This window comes from Ochlerotatus camptorhynchus, unplaced genomic scaffold, assembly GCF_037179485.1.
Source record: "Ochlerotatus camptorhynchus isolate MF236.1 unplaced genomic scaffold, CSIRO-AGI_Acam_v1.1 ptg000685l, whole genome shotgun sequence".
NCBI lineage: Eukaryota > Metazoa > Arthropoda > Insecta > Diptera > Culicidae > Ochlerotatus > Ochlerotatus camptorhynchus.
Window position 1 is genome coordinate 2277 of NW_027041162.1, and position 19408 is coordinate 21684.

The window sequence follows — 19408 nt, forward strand, 5'->3', positions numbered from 1 at the left end:
TTTTTGATTTGGAGAAGTAATTTTTCGTTGATAATTGACTCGAAAAGCTTAGGAATGCAAGAGATAATGGCTATACCACGATAATTACGTACGTCAGATTTTCGACCAGATTTAAAGATAGGTACTAGAAATGAGCTTTTCCAAATTTTATGGAAGGTTCCGGATTCCAGGGACATATTAAAAAGCCAAAACAATGGAGCAGTGAGTTCCATTGCTAGACATTTAATAAATACTGGAGGAATTCCGTCAGGTCCAGGACCTTTTGAGGCATCTAAATTTTTTAAAGCCTGCAAAATGTTCTGCACTTGAAGTTGATTGAGGCCAATGTCCCTTGAAAATTCTGGATAAAATGTAAAATAATCGCGGTCACGATCTTCTTCAGAAAATGTCGTATAAATTTCTTGAAAAAATTTTGCGAATAGATTACAGTTTTTTTCCGAACTATCACCGACATTTTCGTCTAGATGCATTATTGAAGGAAAATTGTCAGATTTTAATTTCGTTTTTACGTAATTAAAGAAGTTCTTCGGACAGGACTTTATTTCACGTTCAGTTTTTGCATTATATTCTTCAAATGCAGTACTTATAGCTAAATTCAGTTGATCGCACAGATCCAAATAAATTAATAAATTATTACTACTATTGTGTTTTTTATAAATTTTATGTGCTTTTTGCTTCCAACTCAAGGCGGAAGTAGCCGTCAACAATGCTGATGATGGTACAGCACGCAACAACCACCCTACTGCTTTCTCTCTGAGATGATGACGTTGGTCATGACGAGAGGAGCAACACAATAGTTGGGTAAAGAAGAATTGCATTATAACACACCATCGACTGGAACTGCTCTCGCAACGTGGGGCTTTAGGTAGTGATGAAAACGTCGCTAGAACTATTCCACAGCCGCAGTCAGTTTATGAGCAAAAAGAAGGACGCACATTTTTGCCTGTAGACTTGGAGACATACTTCAAGTCTCCGCGTACATCGTACGGGTTAGGCAAAGATGTGCGTCTATCTTTAAAAACTGTCGCATTAATGGCCCTTCGCTTATTTTCAACTTCTATTCAATTTTCATACTGCCGTACTCTAACGGAACTATCCACATACTCTCTTCTAAAGATCATTCTCTAGCTAATAAATTATCACACTAAAGCTTCATGTTACCATTTCCAACCAACTCTTAAAATCGCTAACTTCGCGTATGAAGTAACATAAAAACACTTTGAATGTACAAAATATTGTTTTCTCTGAAAACGCTAAATAAAAATAAAAATAAATAATAATGGAAATAAAATCAACTCTCCATACATTTTTGTATTAACATTATGCCAATAGAAAGGTGGGTGGCGCCATGATATTAGAGAAATTAAAACTGACAGCATTCAGTGATTCATTAACATTAGTTATTGTTAAAAAAAAACATTTAAAACTTTTATACCGAAGGAGAGGGAAGATATGAGATGGATAATAACTAGCTAGGTCATGATCTTTCATACACATTTCCTGACAGTTGGTTGCTGCCCGGGTAAGTTGGACATTGATAAGCTGCGTCGTGGGTGATTTGCCCATAATTAATATCGGCGGATTTTCACACTGATCATTTTAACATTAGTAATACCCATCAGATGAACATCACTAGTAACACCCATCAAATAATTAAGAGTAAATAAATGTTGAATTGTTGAACAATACAGGAAATTTTCCTGTTTTTTCTATACTTCTTTGAGTAGTTTTTTTTTATCAAACTTAATCAGTAAAATGATAGTTTCGAACAAATCAATAAAACGAAAGCCTATGGATCCGTAAAATCATGCGGTAAGAAAAATTAGGGGTACACCCTAATGGAGTCACTTCTTACGCGGTTTTTTTACACGGTTTTTTTACGCGGTTTTTTTTTACGCGGATTTCTGAATTAACGCGGTTTTTTTTTACGCGGATTCCGGAATTTACGCGGTTTTTTTTACGTGGATTTTGGTTTTTTTTTACGCGGATATCAGAATTTACGCGGTTTATCATTATACACTAGAGTCGCTTTTTACGCGGTTTTTTTTACACGGTCTTTTTTTACGCGGTTTTTTTACGCGGCTTTCGGAATTTACGCGGATTCCAGAATTTACGCGGTTTTTTTTACGCGGTTTTTTTTACGCGGTTTTTTTTACGCGGTTTTTTCTTTGCGCAGGGCGTATCACCCGCGTAAAAAGCGACTCCAGTGTATTTACTATGCGTATGGTAAACATATACAGTATCGTAAAAATACCAGGGTCCATTGGAGTGTAATCGAAGTTTGCGCATTTATGAGGGTGTATACGTTTACGATGTGCTTTGTGAATACTTCTACTGTTTTACACATGTATGCCCCGCTAACTGATATGCATTACGTTATATGGCCCGTGGATTAAAAACGTTGGGCAGGTCTGTTTTTAATTTATTGGTAAAAATTCTGCGGGAAAAAACAATCTTTAATTTTCGCTACGTTTTTGTTCTTTATTTTATTCTTTAAAAAATGAAGTTACTTTTCGATGCACGCCTTATTGTAACGGGCTGTTCATACACTACGTAACATTTTTTGGGAATCTTGACCCCCTCCCCCTGCGTAGACAATTGTCCGTACAATTTTTTTTTAAATTTGTATGGGCCGTGGATAATTGTCACCCCCCCCCCCCCCTAACCTGTCTATGTAGTTTATGAACAGCCCCTAAATGCTGACGTTGTACCGCATTACTAAATCTATAAACATAAATTCTTTACTTACAGTTATGCTACGGCGCATCTAGTCCTGCCTTATCAGATAGAAGTAGATTTCCTACGTTATTTAGAACGCATCCATCTGCCACTGTACATAATCCAACTAGGATTAAATTAATGCAGAAATTTGGATGGTCGCGAGTTGCGATTCTCCAACAAGCCGAAGAAGTGTTCATATCGGTAAGTCCGCATATACACCTTTACATCAAATGATTCGTGTTAATGATTCGTATACTCACGCTAAATCACGTATCAGAGCTGCGTCATATCCGATTGCTAACAAATTATATTATATTTCTTATGTTCGTTTTGCGTCCCAATTCTGCTGGCTCATTCTACCCCACAATCAACCGCTCAGACCGTCGAGGATTTAGAAACTCGATGTAAGGATGCTGGTATCGAGATAGTGACGAGACAATCATTCCTTTCCGATCCAACCGATGCGGTACGAAATCTGCGAAGACAAGATGCTCGTATCATCGTCGGACTATTCTACGTAGTCGCAGCCAGGCGAGTACTTTGCGAAATGTACAAACAGCAGCTTTACGGCAGGGCGTACGTGTGGTTTTTTATTGGTAAGTACCATTGAACCAGCTGATATTTTTCATTTTCTCCTTCGGATACATTGTCGTACGCTCCATTTGTTCAGCAACTTTTTCATCAAATATCCTTCTGTTATGGGAATGAACAAGCAAAATCTGAAATAAATGATGCGGATGACAGAATTAGAGAATATCCCTCGTTGAAATCAATATCGTTTAGCTTCCATGCAGCAGGATGGAGAAACAGTTGATACGGTAAAAGCTTACGTTTACTGATGTCGACTAATCCTCGATACTTTCAAGATATTGTACTGGCAAGAACGAACATAAAGATAAACTAAACCGCTTTGCATTAATTGATGTTCGTTTAAGTCACACTAAGCCGATTGTGTTGCTATCGTTTTGAAGGCAATTCTGGAACTCAAATTGAGAAATTGTTAAGATTTGAATCTCTCGCCCAAAGAGAAAGATATAACCAAATAAATAATAACAAGATTAGACACATCATAAGCTTTCAAAATATATGGAAAGTATGGTAGAGCGTTACGTCGCCGTAATCGCCCATTCCCGTACTGTCGAGCAGAAAACATCAATAATACATTTGTTTCGATGCTCATAAGCTACAAAACAAAGCCTATACGAGCGCGTTGTATGAGTATGTACAATCATTGTTCTCAAAGCAAAAGAAGCGCTCCTAGCAAATCAATTTATCTGCTTTCATTCGTAGATCTAAGAAAAAAAAACCTAGAAAAACCAATGGCGTTTCAATGCGTTAAGACGGTATTGAAACTCATAGAATTAATTTAGAATCGAGAAGCAGTGTTAGATTTCTAACAATATCTCAACAATGTATGTCTCTTTATAAAATCCAACGGAACTTTGATAAAGGTAAATAAATTTGGAAGTCATCTTTAGTAGAATCGATCTATTTTTGGATTCATATTCGTTCGAAAAAGAGAGGTTAAGTGCGAGTTGTGCTTAGTAGGACGAAAATTAGATCAAAATCCCTATACTGGTGAGTAACCTATTGTATTTTCATGACAAGCTACTGGGAAGTGCGTACTTTTTCAGAGATTTATTGATACATAATTTGATTGATTGACTAATTTCGATCTTTTAATATTGTTTGTTCTATTCTTCACAACCAGTATCGAATTTGTTGTTTGTCATATCTTAAGTGATTTTATAACCAAACATTCTTATTTAGAGGAAATTTTAAATCATTCCTAAATATTGATATAAATTGATTTCATTTCACAACTCCGGACTTATACGAGATTTGGGCGTGTTTTTTTTTTTCAAATAAATTCGTCGATTTCTCACGAATAAAAGCTAATTCTCCCAAACAAATTATGCCAGTCATGCCTCTACCAGGTTGAGCTTTTATTCGCGAGAAATCGACGACTTACGTTACAATTACGACCAAATCTTGAATTTGACAGGACTTGTGAAATGAAATCAATGCATAACAAATAACCAGTATTTTGCAAAGATATAGCATTTCATCTACGTAAGGATTATTGGTTTATAAATCATTTTATATATGAGAAGCAACAAACTGGATACTGGTAGTGAAGAATAGAGCAAAAAGATATGAATTGATCAAAATGATTTAATCAACCAAATTATGTAATTAGTAAATCCCTGAAGAAGATGAAATAGATGACGTGTTCATCTAGATAAAATTGATAAATCCGGAGAACTTCGTAGCTTTTTCTTTAATTCGCCAGAAACCGGCGATTGACTTGTTTGTTTACAAAAGCAATTACGCCCAAATCTCAAAGTTCGCCGGAAATAACAGATTTTTAACGATGGGCCCAATATTAGATCCATAGGCCAACATTAGAGACATTTACCCTATATCATCGAAACGAGCAATAGTAGACGGAAAACTCCGTAGTAGACTGTGAGAGCCGAAAACCACCCTCCAAAGTTCATATAAGTTCCGTATAAAGTAACTTTTAAGAGTGACGTGTGTGGATGTTGCCGGAGAACTCCTGTCTACTTTCCAGATAGAAGAGCGTACAAAACGGAGAACCACCATCGAACATCTGCGGAACGAGAGGGGCGAGATAATCAACAATGCCGATACGATTCGTGATCACATGGTTCAGTATTTTGCTGATCTCTATGCACGGGCGAATGTGGGTGAAGAAGAAGATAAATTGTTCTAATGTGGGAGAGTCATCCCCGAAGAGAACGCTACAAAGGAAACCTTTATGGACGAAATAGCAACTACACAAATTCTCTCTGCCTTCCGAACGAGCGCATCGAAAAATCGCCAGGTCTCGACGGTCTTTCGAAGGAGTTCTATCTACGAGCTTTCGATGTGATTCACCGCGATCTGAATTTAATCCTGCACACTTAGAAAAATTCATGTAAATTTAGGTTCAGTTCAATCAAACGTACTTTTCGTCGAGCAACGATCTTTTCAGTCTCGGAGTACTTGACATGACATGACATGTTTGTTTAGATGTCATATTTTATGCCAGAGAGGGGCTATTCATTAACTACGTATACAGTTTTTTGGGATTCTTGACCCCCCCCCCCCTGCGTAGACAATTGTCCATATCATTTTTTTTAAATTTGTATGGGCCGTGGATAGTAGTCAACCCCCCCCCCCCCCACCTATATTGTCTACGTAGTTTATGAACAGCGCCAGATGGATTCGAATAACATAGCCTAATATTTGCTCCCCAGAGGTATCCATCGTTACGCTGCTCGTGTCGTCCGTCTGCTGCTGATCTCCACTCGTCTCTGTGATTCTGGGCTAGCCATCGGTTCTGCCAAGAGTACGTGGATAGCCGGCCCGAGGTTAAGAGAGCGTTGAGCTAGCCGTTTCTTTCAATTTCCAGCACAGCCTTGTTATAAATTTTCTCCCCCGATAGCCTATCGGAAACCCGGAATAAAACCGGAACCACTTGGTCAATCTGTTCCGCGTTTTATTAGACCTTAATATCGAACATTTTTCTACTCACTGTGTAAATTTCAGCCAATTTCAACGTAAAATGAAAAAGTTATATCCATGCAAACATTGCTATTCGTATGCCTGTCCGTAAAAATAAAAACCGCACAAAGCACGTTAGGCCTCCCCAAAATTATGACCGGTGGTGTTCAATTGAAACGCTAATAACTTTTCGGGGGTAACTCGGATTCACATCCGATCTTCAATCAAGATGCTTCCAATACTCCAAAGATTCTACATTTTTTTACACGAATGTGAAAGTGGCTTGTTCCTCCACACATTTTGTCGATTTTCCCCATACAAACTTCAAGCCCTTTGAGCCATGGGTTCCCGTGAACCAAATGACACATCACATTTTCGTAGGGTGTTTCCGACCCCCTAAATTACCATTTCAGGGGGTAGCGTTTGAAATTCAAGACTTTGACTTTTTCCATAAACGCTGAAACACTCTACTGTAGATGTATTTATTTTGTAAACCCACGCAGCCTAGGGTTGACGAAATAAATAAATTCAAATCAAAATCCAGGTTTCAAAATCCTATCTATTCACAGTGATTAAAAAAAGTTCCATTCAGGTGTACGATCAATTTTGAGATACACTGTAAAGTATACAGTGTATATGTAAGTTGGAGCAGTAGGCCTGAAATAAAAACATAATAACTTATTACACAGCAGTCGAATCAAATCGATCTTGGATTTAGTATTTCTGTATAATCATCTCAATTGGAATCCCAGAATTTATAAATATTAAGCATTTTTTTTTTTTAATTTTTGGCTAGCCAATGTATACTTTTACTCCGATTTCCAAACCTCCCATAGAAACTTAAAAGCTCTTTTGAATTTATCTAATCTAATCTAATCTAATCTCACACTAACGCAGCCAATACTTTGAAAGCATCCTGGAAAATGACGGCTTCATTTTTCTTGTCAACGGCCAGGCCAACTGCGCAGCATGTGCCGCAGAGAGGATTTCAAGGAGTCAAGTGATGTCAGAAATGAAAATCTGAAACCACTCCACAACCTGAGATCAAGGGAAAAGAAGAAAGCGTGGACCTCCCGTACCAAACGCTTCCAGTTACAATTGAATAATAGTATTTATATGTTTTCGTTGGGAGCATAATTGCTATAAAATTTAATTTATGCTCATGGTGTCTTTGGATGAACTTTTGGCATTTGAACCAAAAGCCAGGCTATTTCTGGGTTAACATTTGAAACAAGTGGAACAACCATCCGTAAACGACAGCTCCAAACACAAACCCTTCAACCATCAAACACACACCCACGAAATATAACACCAGCATCTGATAGAGCAAACTTTCTTTATCGAAAGGCCCCGACAGTCCGCGAGGGCACCATGTAAATTCAAAGAAACCCGCGTCGAAAGCCACTGCCCTCAAACGGTCGTTCCGACCACTTCCAACTCAACCCAGATTTAATGCCAAGGTTATAGCGCCTTATCTCGCTCTCTGGAAATATATGGAAATGTATAGGAATATATGGAAATATACAGATATATATATACATGTAAATAAATAAAAGAGAGAAAAAAAAAGAAATAATATCACAGAAAAGTCATGAAAAAGAAACGACCTGGTTAAACAAGCTATTCAAATGAAATTACGTTCTCGAATTTCACTTGGAATGTAATGAGCAACAGAAATACGCGATAATTCATATTTTCAGCGGTTGGTTTAATTTTAAATATACCAACGGTACTGCTTACGACTACGACGGCGATTACGACAGCGACTACGACGGCGCCTACGACAATTCTCTGTTGTCGAATTTGTAACTTACCATTTGTCTAGGATAAACACCTTTGCCCGGCACCTCCACTGGTTCTTCATGTCCGCTGTCACTGTTTTCTAAATATCTAATAGCAATTACCTTTTTTTTTTTTTACTTTTTATTTGTTCCAAATTTAAAATAAATTACATTTCATTTTTAACCTAGGTGCTCCAGTTACTACAGTAACTTACCAGCCTTAATTGTTATGATCTATATCTAAGTGTTTTTACATTGTTCCTGTCTTGGCAATTCAGTATTTTAAACAGGTTTTTTTAAACCTGCATGTCAGTATAACAATTGATAGCATAAAACTAAAAAACTAAAACTAAATCTTATCTAAGCATATAGGGAATTAATCATTGCAATTGAGGATTGCAACGATTTTTGCCTGAAATTATTAATTATTTTGTTGGACATTTGTTCTAAAGTCTCAACATTCGAAATTCTATGTACTTCAGCAGTACTGTACCAGGGAGGCAACTTCAAAATCATCTTCAGAATTTTGTTCTGAATCCTTTGAAGTGCTTTTTTCCTGGTAGTGCAACAACAAGACCATATTGGCACAGCGTAAAGCATGGCCGGTCTAAAAACTTGTTTAAATATTAGAAGTTTATTCGTCAGGCAAAGTTTGGATTTCCTGTTTATAAGAGGATACAAACATTTTATATATTTGTTACATTTGGCTTGAATGCCAAGATATTTCACTTGGTTTGACCAGGAAATTGGAACTCCGTTCATAGTGACTATGTGACTACTACTAGGTTTCAAAAAAGAAGCTCTGGGCTTATGTGGAAATATTATAAGTTGAGTTTTGGAAGTGTTGTTAGAAATCTTCCATTTTTGTAAATAAGAAGAGAAAATATCTAAACTTTTCTGAAGTCTGCTGCAAATAACACGAAGACTTCTTCCTTTAGCGGAAATGCCTGTGTCATCAGCGAACAAAGATTTGTGGCAACCCTGAGGCAAATCAGGGAGGTCCGAAGTGAAAATGTTATACAATATAGGCCCAAGAATGCTACTCTGAGGAACTCCTGCTCTAACAGGTAGTCGATTAGATTTGGAATTTTGATAATTTACCTGCAGAGTTCTGTCAGTTAAATAATTTTGAACTAATTTCATAATGTAAAGTGGAAAATTAAACTTTTTAAATTTAGCAATCAAACCTTCATGCCAAACACTGTCGAATGCTTTTTCTATGTCTAGAAGAGCAACTCCAGTTGAGTGGCCTTCAGATTTGTTTGAACGTACCTTTGTTGTGATACTTTCTGTATTGCCATGGTGATCTGGGAGGAGGTTTGCATCTAGTGCTTTCCCCAGGAACCGTTCACGGCCACCAGCTACCGCCCGTCCAGTCTTGGGCGTATACAGCGAGACATCCTTCAGCTTACTCACAATATCCGTTACTCGATGCAAATCACAGGCACACTTACGCTAGTTACAAAAAAAAAAAAAAAAAAAAACACTTCCGTGCAAAAGCGCTTTATCCGGACCCTAGTTTTAATATAAAAATTGAAAAATAAAACACCTTTAAAGCTCTTTCGCAATTTATGATCATAAACAGATTCGTTCAAAATTGTCACAGTTGTTGAGGACCTCAATACAGATCGAAAGAGCAGAGGGTTGAGAAATGCCTTACAAACTTGACCCACCCCAATAACCACTCTATACCTCATTTAAAAGCTAACGGTAAAATATTGTTGAAGAATGGATGTGATACAAAGTACAAAGAGTTTGTACTTGGATATATCCAGTCGACAGAAGACCAAAGAACCCTTAGGCAGAACGGTTCTAAAATGATCACAAAGCAGGAGGATTATAAATGATTGTGTCACACTGCAGCATTTACACACTGTTTGATGCCAAACCGCTAATTAGTATTTTATTAACCTAAATGAGACATAGTGGATAGTGAAACTGGTGGCAGCTGCAAACAACTTAATAACATATTAAAATGTATGAGACTTGTTTGCATCATAATGCAATTTGCAATGTTGCATATCTATGAACTAATGCACCCATACGATACTGCTAAGTTTGTGTAATGGGTTGAACCTATGCACTTCCCTTTTGGATCACTTACATAGGTTGCGCTGCCGCTGCTTTTGTTTAAGCGACAGAGTCCTTTGCAGAACCTTGTGCACTATTATACTCCCTCATCGGGTGCAGAATGAAGCTTTGGTGTAACCCCTAACTAGGACGTTGGCTAAGCAGTGCTGCTAGACAGCGAACTTGTTGAATTTCAAAACTGTTTTCCCCCTCGACAAACAGTTGCTGCACACACCTACTCCGCGCCAAATGAAATTAATTTGTCGGAAGTTGTGCATATGGAAGTGAAATATCTACATGGTGACAGCTTGATTAAATTTTGATCAACTTAGCAGAATGGGGTGTTTGAATATGGTTAGACCAGGTCAGGAGCTAAAAAGTCCTTTTCCGATACAGAGTTTCATTAGCTCGAACGATTTTTGTTAATTTATGTAACAAACTTGCAAAAAACTCCCTAGCTTTTCTTCCCATTCTCTGTTGAAACAATATATGTTTCAGCATTGCATGCATATCACAAATCACCATACCTGTCAGTATTACTCGAAGTTCATCGAAAACTGTTAAGCCATATATTATGATCATAGATTATGATATAAAATGACTGTTTATATTATCTTTATAAGAAATACAGTTGATTTGCTATTACACAAATTGTAAATTTATTATGAAATGTCTAATTTAGTTCTGCCGAAGCATATTATATATAAAACATATAATCCAAGATGGTGCTCAAGACTCACTTCCGTAACAAATATCGTAGCGATATATTAATCTAATTGAATTAGTTATTTGCATTCATTTTGCAAACCAATTCCTGCTGCAATTGTTCTTTGTAGGCTGCTCTCACATTTCCTTTTGTCTAGGATCATGCAATTATTACATAAGAATTGTTCGTTTTTGCAAAATCTGGATGCAGTTAAGTTATTTGGTATACATTACACAGCGGAACATGTTTTATGTGCAATTTTTACTAAAATAGCTGCTTTGGTTGGTGTTAGGTGATCATCACATGTATATTAAATATAAATGTAACGTTTCCGGACAGAAAACACTACTAGTGTGCCCAGCTCAAGCACAGCGACCAACGACCAACGCCCCTGCCCCGGTTGGGTGGAACGCCTTCACCTGCCCCTGGTGGGGATCCGTCTCATTTGGTACCGAGTTCTGCCACTGCAAGCCCGACTGGAACACATCAAAATTCCAGTTGCTACACTGATAAAATTTCAAAGATTGTTTTCGTGTGTCCCACACATGAATTTTTGCAATGTGATCAACAAATGATATCTATGTGTCGGACACATACTTAATATGTGTACACATAAAAGCCATGTGGAACCACACATACTATTTATTTGACTCATAAATTTCATGTGTGCTTCTGAGTGGATTCTGTTTATGTGTGGTCACATGAAAATCATGTGTAATTTTACATGAAAATTCGTCAATAAAAATGTGTGGAATTCTATTAGTGTACGCAATCAGCCATCAGCAATCAGCCAGGGCCTCATAGCCTAGTCAGTAAAGGCACGGTATTACCAAGCCGGAGGCGGCGGGTTCGATTCCCGGTCCGGTCGAGGGAATCTTTCGGGTTGGAAATTTTCTCGACTTCCCTGGACATAGAGTATCATTGTGCTTGCCACACAATATACAAATTCATGCATTGGTATTGGCATCGAAAGCTCTCAATTAATAACTGTGGAAGTGCATTTAGAACACTAAGTTGAGAGCACGCAATAAGCTAATATGCGCTAAGCAATAAGCTTGAAATGCGAATAAAAAAAAAAAAAAAAAAAAAAAAATCAGCCATCACAGCACATTGGGCCAGAAATGCAATCCAGCGGAGCAAAATTAATAACTCCGAAACGAAGAATTTCCGCGGCTTGGTGTCTTGGGAAAAAATTCTCATCATAATAAGGACCATCTATTGACATAAACAAATAGTTCAAAACTCTTCCGCAAAGATGGGGCCACAATCTAACTTCTTTCTCTGACGATTTTAAGACTTGATGTCTTGGGCAAAGTTGTTTGCCTTGACAAAATTAACAACTCTTTTGAATACGTAAAATTTCCACAGCCTACTGGTTCCGAGTTATATGGAGTTAAATAAAGAAATGTCGAAAATATGCTTTTGTTTTATTTTTCTTTTACGCAAATGCATTAAATAAATAACTTTTGTGAAGAAAAATACTGGTTTAAGCTTCAAATTTTAAGGACATTGTTGAACAACCGAAAAAAAACAACAATTTTTAAACTAAAATATCTCACAATGCGCAAACAATCGCAACCTGACATTTCCAGCAAAAATTAAGCAATACTCGATAAACAAAATATCAAAATTTTAGGAAGCTATATTTTGGTGTTTTTGATATTTCATCATTTTAGTTGAGCATGTATTTTTTTCTATAACTTTTTTAATGCATTAATATGGCGTTTTGAAGACTTGACGAATTAGGAAAAGTTGTTTATCTTGATAAAATAAACAACTCTTCTGAAGAATTCAAAACTCCACAGCCTACTGTTTTCGCGGAAGAGTTTTGAACTATTTATTTATGGTTCTTATTATGATGAGAAACTTTGCCCAAGACACCAAGTCGCGGAAATTCTTCGTTTCGGAGTTATTAATTTTGCTCCGCTAGATTGCATTTCTGGCCCAGTGTGCACTGTTCAACTGAACGACCCTCAACCAGTGGATCGGAGCGTGGGTATCCTACCCCCGCACTACCGGTTCCTGTGAATCGGATTCTTCAATGGAACATTAACGGCTTCTTTCTCCACCTGGCTGAGTTGGAACTTCTCTGCAGTGGCGCGTCCCCTTGGGTGCTTGCCCTGCAAGAGGTCAACAACATTACGGTGGACCAGATGAACAGAACACTAGACGTCCAATACACCTGGTCCACCCTCCAGGTCCAAAAAAGGGTGCAACCTCCGGAGATCCGTTGCTATAGGAGTCCGCAAGGAAATCACTCACCGAATCGTTGATCTGGATACCATCCTCCCAATCTTCGGCATTCATATCCAGAATCCAATTAGCATCTCCATCGCCTGTGCCTATCTACCCTGTGGAAGGCTGCCCAGCCTGGACAACCAGGTTCGCAGAATACTTTATCAGCTACCGGAACTCAAGATTTTTATAGGGACCTGAATGGCCACCACCCGGCCTGGGTTGCCCACGAGTATTCCCTAGAGGCGTCACCCTCTGCGATACTTTCGAGCAGGAAGATCTGGTCATTTTAAATGATGGCAGCCCAACGTTTTTCATCGGTCGGCACACCTCCGCCATTGACGTGTCCACAGCCAGCCTTTCTCTGGCGGGCAAAGTGCTCTAGGTAGATTAACCCGGATCTGTGTGGCAGTGACCACTATCCGGTACAGATTCGGTTATCCGCCGCATCGCCCCCAGAGAACACCCGAGGACCGCGGTGGCGCTACGAGGAAGCTGATTGGGAGGGTTTTCAGCACACGTACCAAGCCCTCGCGCAGAACCAGGAACCCTAAATCATCCCAAGCATCACGGAAATCATCTATAAAGCCGCTAGCACCAGTATACCCAAAACTGGCTGTGTCCCCGGGCGGAAGGCACTCCGCTAGTGGATCGACGAAACCAAAAGGGCAGTAAAAGCCAGGCGAAAAGCACTCCGGAAGCTCAAACGCACCTCCCCAAACAATTTAGCAAGAGAAGAGATCCTCGCGAACTATCGCCAGCAGCACAACAAATTGCCGGTCGGCGCAGCAAAATTTCCCCTCACTGTCCTTTGTGTTTGTCTTCGGAATTCCTCCAGACAACGACGACCTACCGATCAACAGCCCACTCTCCTGGGAAGAACTCGTGTTCGCTCTCAGTCGGAGCAACGGGAACTCGGCCGGACCGGACGATATCGGCTACCCGATGCTAAAGCACCTTCCACCCGAAGGCAAAACAAAACTTCTCGTCCTTTACAACCAACTGTGGACAGCTGAAGAATACCCAGAAAACTGGATAGAAAGCCTTGCTATACCGTTACCGAAAACCAATGTCGGGACCAAAGACATCAGTGGGTTCCGTCCCATTGCACTGACCTGATGCATAGTCAAAGTCCTGGAACGGATGGTCAACAGGTGACTGAAGCAATATCTTGAGGCCAAGGGGCTGCTTGACCATCGGCAGCACGCCTTCAGGCAAGGGTATGGCACCTCCACCTATTTTGCCACTCTTGGGGAAGTCCTGAAGGAGGCACATGACCAAAGTCATCACGCGGAGATCGTCTCGCTGGACATCTCCAAAGCGTTCAACCGAACATGGACACCAGGTTAGAGTTGACATGAATCAGCTAAGACCAAATCAATAGTTGAGGGATTTCTTGCTGAAGAAAAGCATGTTGGGCTGTTTGGATATTGAATAGTGTAATAACCTGCAAAACATGCTTTGAGCATTATTCCATGAGCGTTGTTTTGCATTAAAATCATCAATAATGAAGAATTTAGACCAATGACGGGTAAGTTTCTGAAGGTCACCCTTGAGAAAATTCTTTTGCTGGCCTACGCAATCGAATGGCAAAAAGGCAGCTATAAACGTAGGTTGTCCAAATTTTGTTTTAACAAAAACTCCCAAAGTTTCAAAAACTTTGGTTTCAAATGAAGAAAGAATTCTATGTTTGATTCGTCTATGAACAATGATGGCAACGCCACCACAGGGTCCATCAAGACGATCATTTCTATAAATGAAATAATTTGCGTCCTTCGTACCTTATCATCAGGTTTAAGGAACGTTTCAGTTATAATGGCAAAATGCACGTTATGAACTCTCAAAAAGTTAAATAGCTCGTCTTAATTATCTTTAAGAGATCGAGCCTTCCAATTTAAAATATGCTTTAAAATCAATTACTGAATTTCAAAGTCATGACAATTTTGTTTGCAAATCTTACTCCAGTTTGAATAGCATCAAACATGCAGTTAGATTTAAGCATATCAGTAATCATGTCAATTAATGATTTCTGTAAAAATTCCTTTTAAGCAGCAGTAACTCCATTAACTCGCTGAATATTGTAAGCAGCGAGGGGGGTGGGTATAGATGAAAAATTAGAAGCAGATAAGTAAACAACTTGAGCTGCTTCTCAGTAAGATACTTGAGAAGACATTTACATCCGTCCAAGGTTTCAGTCAATACACGGCATTTACCCCGATGTCCAATTTGTAGTGAAAACTTAACTTTCACGAAGTTCAAAAGTTCCATGCAAAGAGTATGGAAATCGGAAGTGGTTATCACAGTAGGGGGAATTAAGCCAGGAAAGTTTACTATTTACTTTTCTTGGATGATGGATCATTCTCATTATCCGTGAGCAAATCAAATTGATTGAAGGGGGAACAACAGTTTTCTTTTGCGCTTGAGCGCCATGGCGGCAGTAAATTTTTATCCAAATCGGCTTCCAAGCAGATTACTATAAGAATCTGAAGGATCGAAGAGAAATTTTCCAAATCGATATCCAAGAAGGATTACCTCGGGTAGGGTCCAAACAAGGATCGAAGAGGAGTAAGAGTTGAACAAGGTAGAAATTTTACAGGTTGAGCACTGAAAAGTGCTGTTTAAATTTGTTGTAGCTTTAGGTAGTAGTAACACTTCCTTCAGCAAAAAGCAAATAGATCCGCACGGCAAGAGAGCACAATGCGGACTGATCATTGGATACCCTGGAGTGATCCTTTCAACCTTCCTAGTTATTTAAGTACCGTAAAACGGGGTAACATCGATAGTTTTTTTTAAGTTTATTCTGAATATGTTTTACAGCAATGAATGTTTTTCAAATTTTATATTTTTAAAACAAGTACTGAGGATCCAAGAGTCAGTTCGTCAGTAATATGTTTAAATTAAATTAAAGCATTTGTACCATTTTTTTAGTTGTGTGACCGAACTTTAGTTTTTGATTTGGGGTTACTTTGATAATGCTCGATGAATGTAGAAATATATGGTTGAAACTCAAACAATTTAGTTCTTTGAATATGAAACTTTGAATGAGTATATAATCAGAAAATATCATAAGCAATAAGAATACCACATTGAATTGGTGATGGCTATATCGGAAATACATTTCATAAGTGATGGTTTGAGTGCTTTTTCAAACAGACGAAAAACACGATTTTTTTTAATATGTTTGTAAAATATGCAACACATACTATATAAAAACTACATACAATATTAACGGAAATACCCTAAGCTACTATATGGAACCAATGTTTCTAATTTGGAAAAAAACGCAACAAGTAAATTTAATCTTTACATTATACTATCAAAGTTACCCGCATTGTCAAAGATATCCCGTTTTACGGTAACTGTAATTTGATGACCATACAATTACTAAGCTTTCGCTGTGGCGTCTCTAAGGCTGTTTTCAACGCTGATTTCCTTCGATCGGACATTGACTGAGGCTCACTTGTACAATTTATTATTATATTATGTTATTCTCTTGTTATTTTTTCATCCCGGATTCACACAAAAACTACGGTGCTAATGAGCCGTTAACTATTATGGACAAAATTTTCAACAAATGCTACAGCTGTTTTGATTTTAGTGAATCCCGTCCTAGGCTTAAAAATCTTTTTTATAATGCACTTTTACCTTCCTGCTAGTTTTTGCTTCATGCATTTAGACTATGTTTGAATCTGGTATTAATATTAATATCGTTTTGTATATTTAGGATTAAGTTAAAGTTATAGTAGTTAACGTATAAAGAACATCATGTAGAAGTTGTGTGATGCAATGCTCGGAAGTTGACACGATTTTTGCTAGTAGATGCCACACCGCCACATCACTGGGCACCTGGCATTTTGGGCATAGTTGGTCCCGCACATTCCATTCAAAGGCAAATTGTGGCAAGGTATCTCTGTAAGTCCGATACTCCTGGGTAAATATTCTTATGATTTAAATAATACTAGCTTTCGATTCTCTCACAAAAATATTTAAAACAAATCTTCTGAAAAATTACCATAAATGAACTGGATCCAAGTATCTTTCATTTTTTGCTGTTATCTAAGAAAGTTAATGCTTAAAAGCGTCTGATCACACTGGTTCTAATATGTTAATGTTTACCGGAGATTCACTTCTGTGTTGGATGCTATGTGAAAATGTGCTTTAAAATTAAAAATAATTCAACGCCTCCTGACCAAACGTTAATATTTAATTGCGATTTATAAACGTCAACCTACACCCCAAGCATTATACAAAGACGTGTGCTGCTCTCTCTCTCCTTAGTCAAATAAAACTGTTACTCCGGAGCCTGAAGCTGTATTTTTGTCAGCCCTTGTTTGTCGCTAGCTCTGTTGAGCTTCAAAACAAAATTGTATGTTCATCCTTACTCACGGTGGTGTTCATACCGCATCATCACCCGGTTGCATGGTTTAACTGCCTTCAGAATAAAGAACTGTTGGAAGTTAGATTTAGTGCAAAAGAACAAGAGCGGAGATTATCAACATTGTTTGAAAAGTTTCGGCGATATTGTTATTGGAAACGAAGCATGAAATAATGACTTGATTAATTATCGATTGCTCTATTTTTTATCGTTAAGCATCTCCAACTACGTAAACTATTTTTTATACTATATTATTGGAAGTGGCATACCCTCAATGATCGGAAGTATAGTAAGGTACCATTTTTCGTCCGGTCTAAGAAAGCTCGACTTCCTTAGAATATTATTGTGCTTGTCACAAAATGTACAATTTCATGTATGTTGACATAAAAATCTATTAATGAATAACTGTGGAAGTGCACAATAGAACACTAAGATGAGAGCAAGCGAAAAATCTTAAATCCTGGACCACTACATTCTTAAATATTTAAAACAAAAAAATATACTCAACCATAACAAGCATGAAAGTAGAACACATTCGTGGGAAATTGATGGAATGGTAGCAATTTTAACTTTGTAAATCATACTTTTTGTTCTTCTAGGATGGTACGAAGATAACTGGTACGAAGTAAATCTCAGGAACGAAAACATCTCTTGTACCAAAGAACAGATGAGGATGGCAGCCCAGGGTCATCTGACAACAGAGGCACTCATGTGGAATCAAAACAATCAGAAAACCATCTCAGGAATGTCATCCGAAGACTTTCGGTAAGTAACTTACATCTGCTATAAACAGCATACACCGAACTTAAAACCTACCTCCAATCCTATAATTCTGCAATAATAAAATCTAGACCACATATGCCAAAAGCAAACAATGACTGTTAACGTAGATTTCTGGCAGATAAGGACTCATTCAGCCAAACCGAAACACAGTGGTCCAGACCTGTGAAAAGACGACCAATAGTCATTATCTTGTGAATCTTGCATTTTAGACAAGTGATGTCTTTGGGAAAGCTTCTGGATATGAAAAGCCCCTCATTTTGACAATGGCAGATCAATGAATAATACAAGATATTTCTTTTTTCAATAATGTAATATTCAGGATCGGTGTCTTGAGCAAAGTTTTAGAAACTATCAAAACAAAAAACTTCACTGAAGTACTAGATCTATTTCTTTATCTTAATAAAATATGGCACGTTTTTCATGGAAAACCGCATAATAAAAGTGTTCTTGCAAAACTGCCGGAATCTGGCCCACACGACGACAAAGGCGAACTAGAAAACGACAGCGAACTTGTGGTTTCAATCACTGGGTGGACTGGCGTGAACCGAGTATAGTTTTCGGACGAGATTAAAGAAACTGGTCTGCCTTGCATTGTAGTTCTTAGGTAAACTGATTTATTTGTCGTGTTCACTGTGAGGTGGAAGGTAATCCATTTGGGATGTATATAGATGTAGAAGTGTAGAAGCGGTGTGGGTGGTGGGTTTTTTAAGTTAATTTATAATTCATTTTGTATGTATAATTTACTCGTACTTTATGTAGTGCTTTGATGTTTGTACTATATGTTATGGGCCGCAACATCACCGGGCGACCACAAACTCTTCTTGAAGCGCAGCATTCAAGAAGAGTTGCTGGTGACGGTTTTGCAATCGTGTGCCTTCGTTGGATTCTGATCATCGATGGGGAGGACGCATAGTTCAGATGTTGCACGGCGTCGAATACCTAGTTGCGTGTGCACATCCGCTACGCGCACGATGTTGTCACTTATGGGATAGATCGCCACAACTTTGCCAAGGGGCCATTGCATCGAAGGGACGTTATCCTTCTTCAGCAAGACCATGGTCCCGACGTGAAACTCGATAGGGGACTTCCTCCACTTAGCTGGTCGTTTCCAGAGATTTTGGACGGAGCGTAGTGTGGCCTGGAAATGGTTGAGGTGATTAGTCGGCACCTGAGAGAGGTCTGCCTCCGGTAAATTAAAGGGAGACTCTCCAAGCAAGAAATGACCGG

At 38.4% G+C, this 19408-nt stretch overlaps 1 protein-coding gene across 4 annotated transcripts in view; it reads left to right on the forward strand.

Moving 5' to 3' along the window:
• The first annotated feature begins 2758 nt into the window (after positions 1-2758).
• Positions 2759-19408, forward strand: part of GABA-B-R1 (gamma-aminobutyric acid type B receptor subunit 1) — a 159240-nt gene continuing 142590 nt past the window's right edge. For 2 of the 4 annotated variants that reach the window (XM_065238019.1, XM_065238020.1), the window contains exons 1-3: positions 2759-2922; positions 3101-3317; positions 17998-18163. In XM_065238019.1, the coding sequence (XP_065094091.1) occupies positions 2860-2922; positions 3101-3317; positions 17998-18163 (446 nt within the window). In that variant the 5' untranslated portion in view covers positions 2759-2859. Of the gene's footprint in view, positions 2923-3100; positions 3318-4089; positions 4300-17572; positions 17693-17997; positions 18164-19408 lie in introns of those variants that run through there. The other 2 variants (XM_065238023.1, XM_065238022.1) reach the window with 2 other exon arrangements.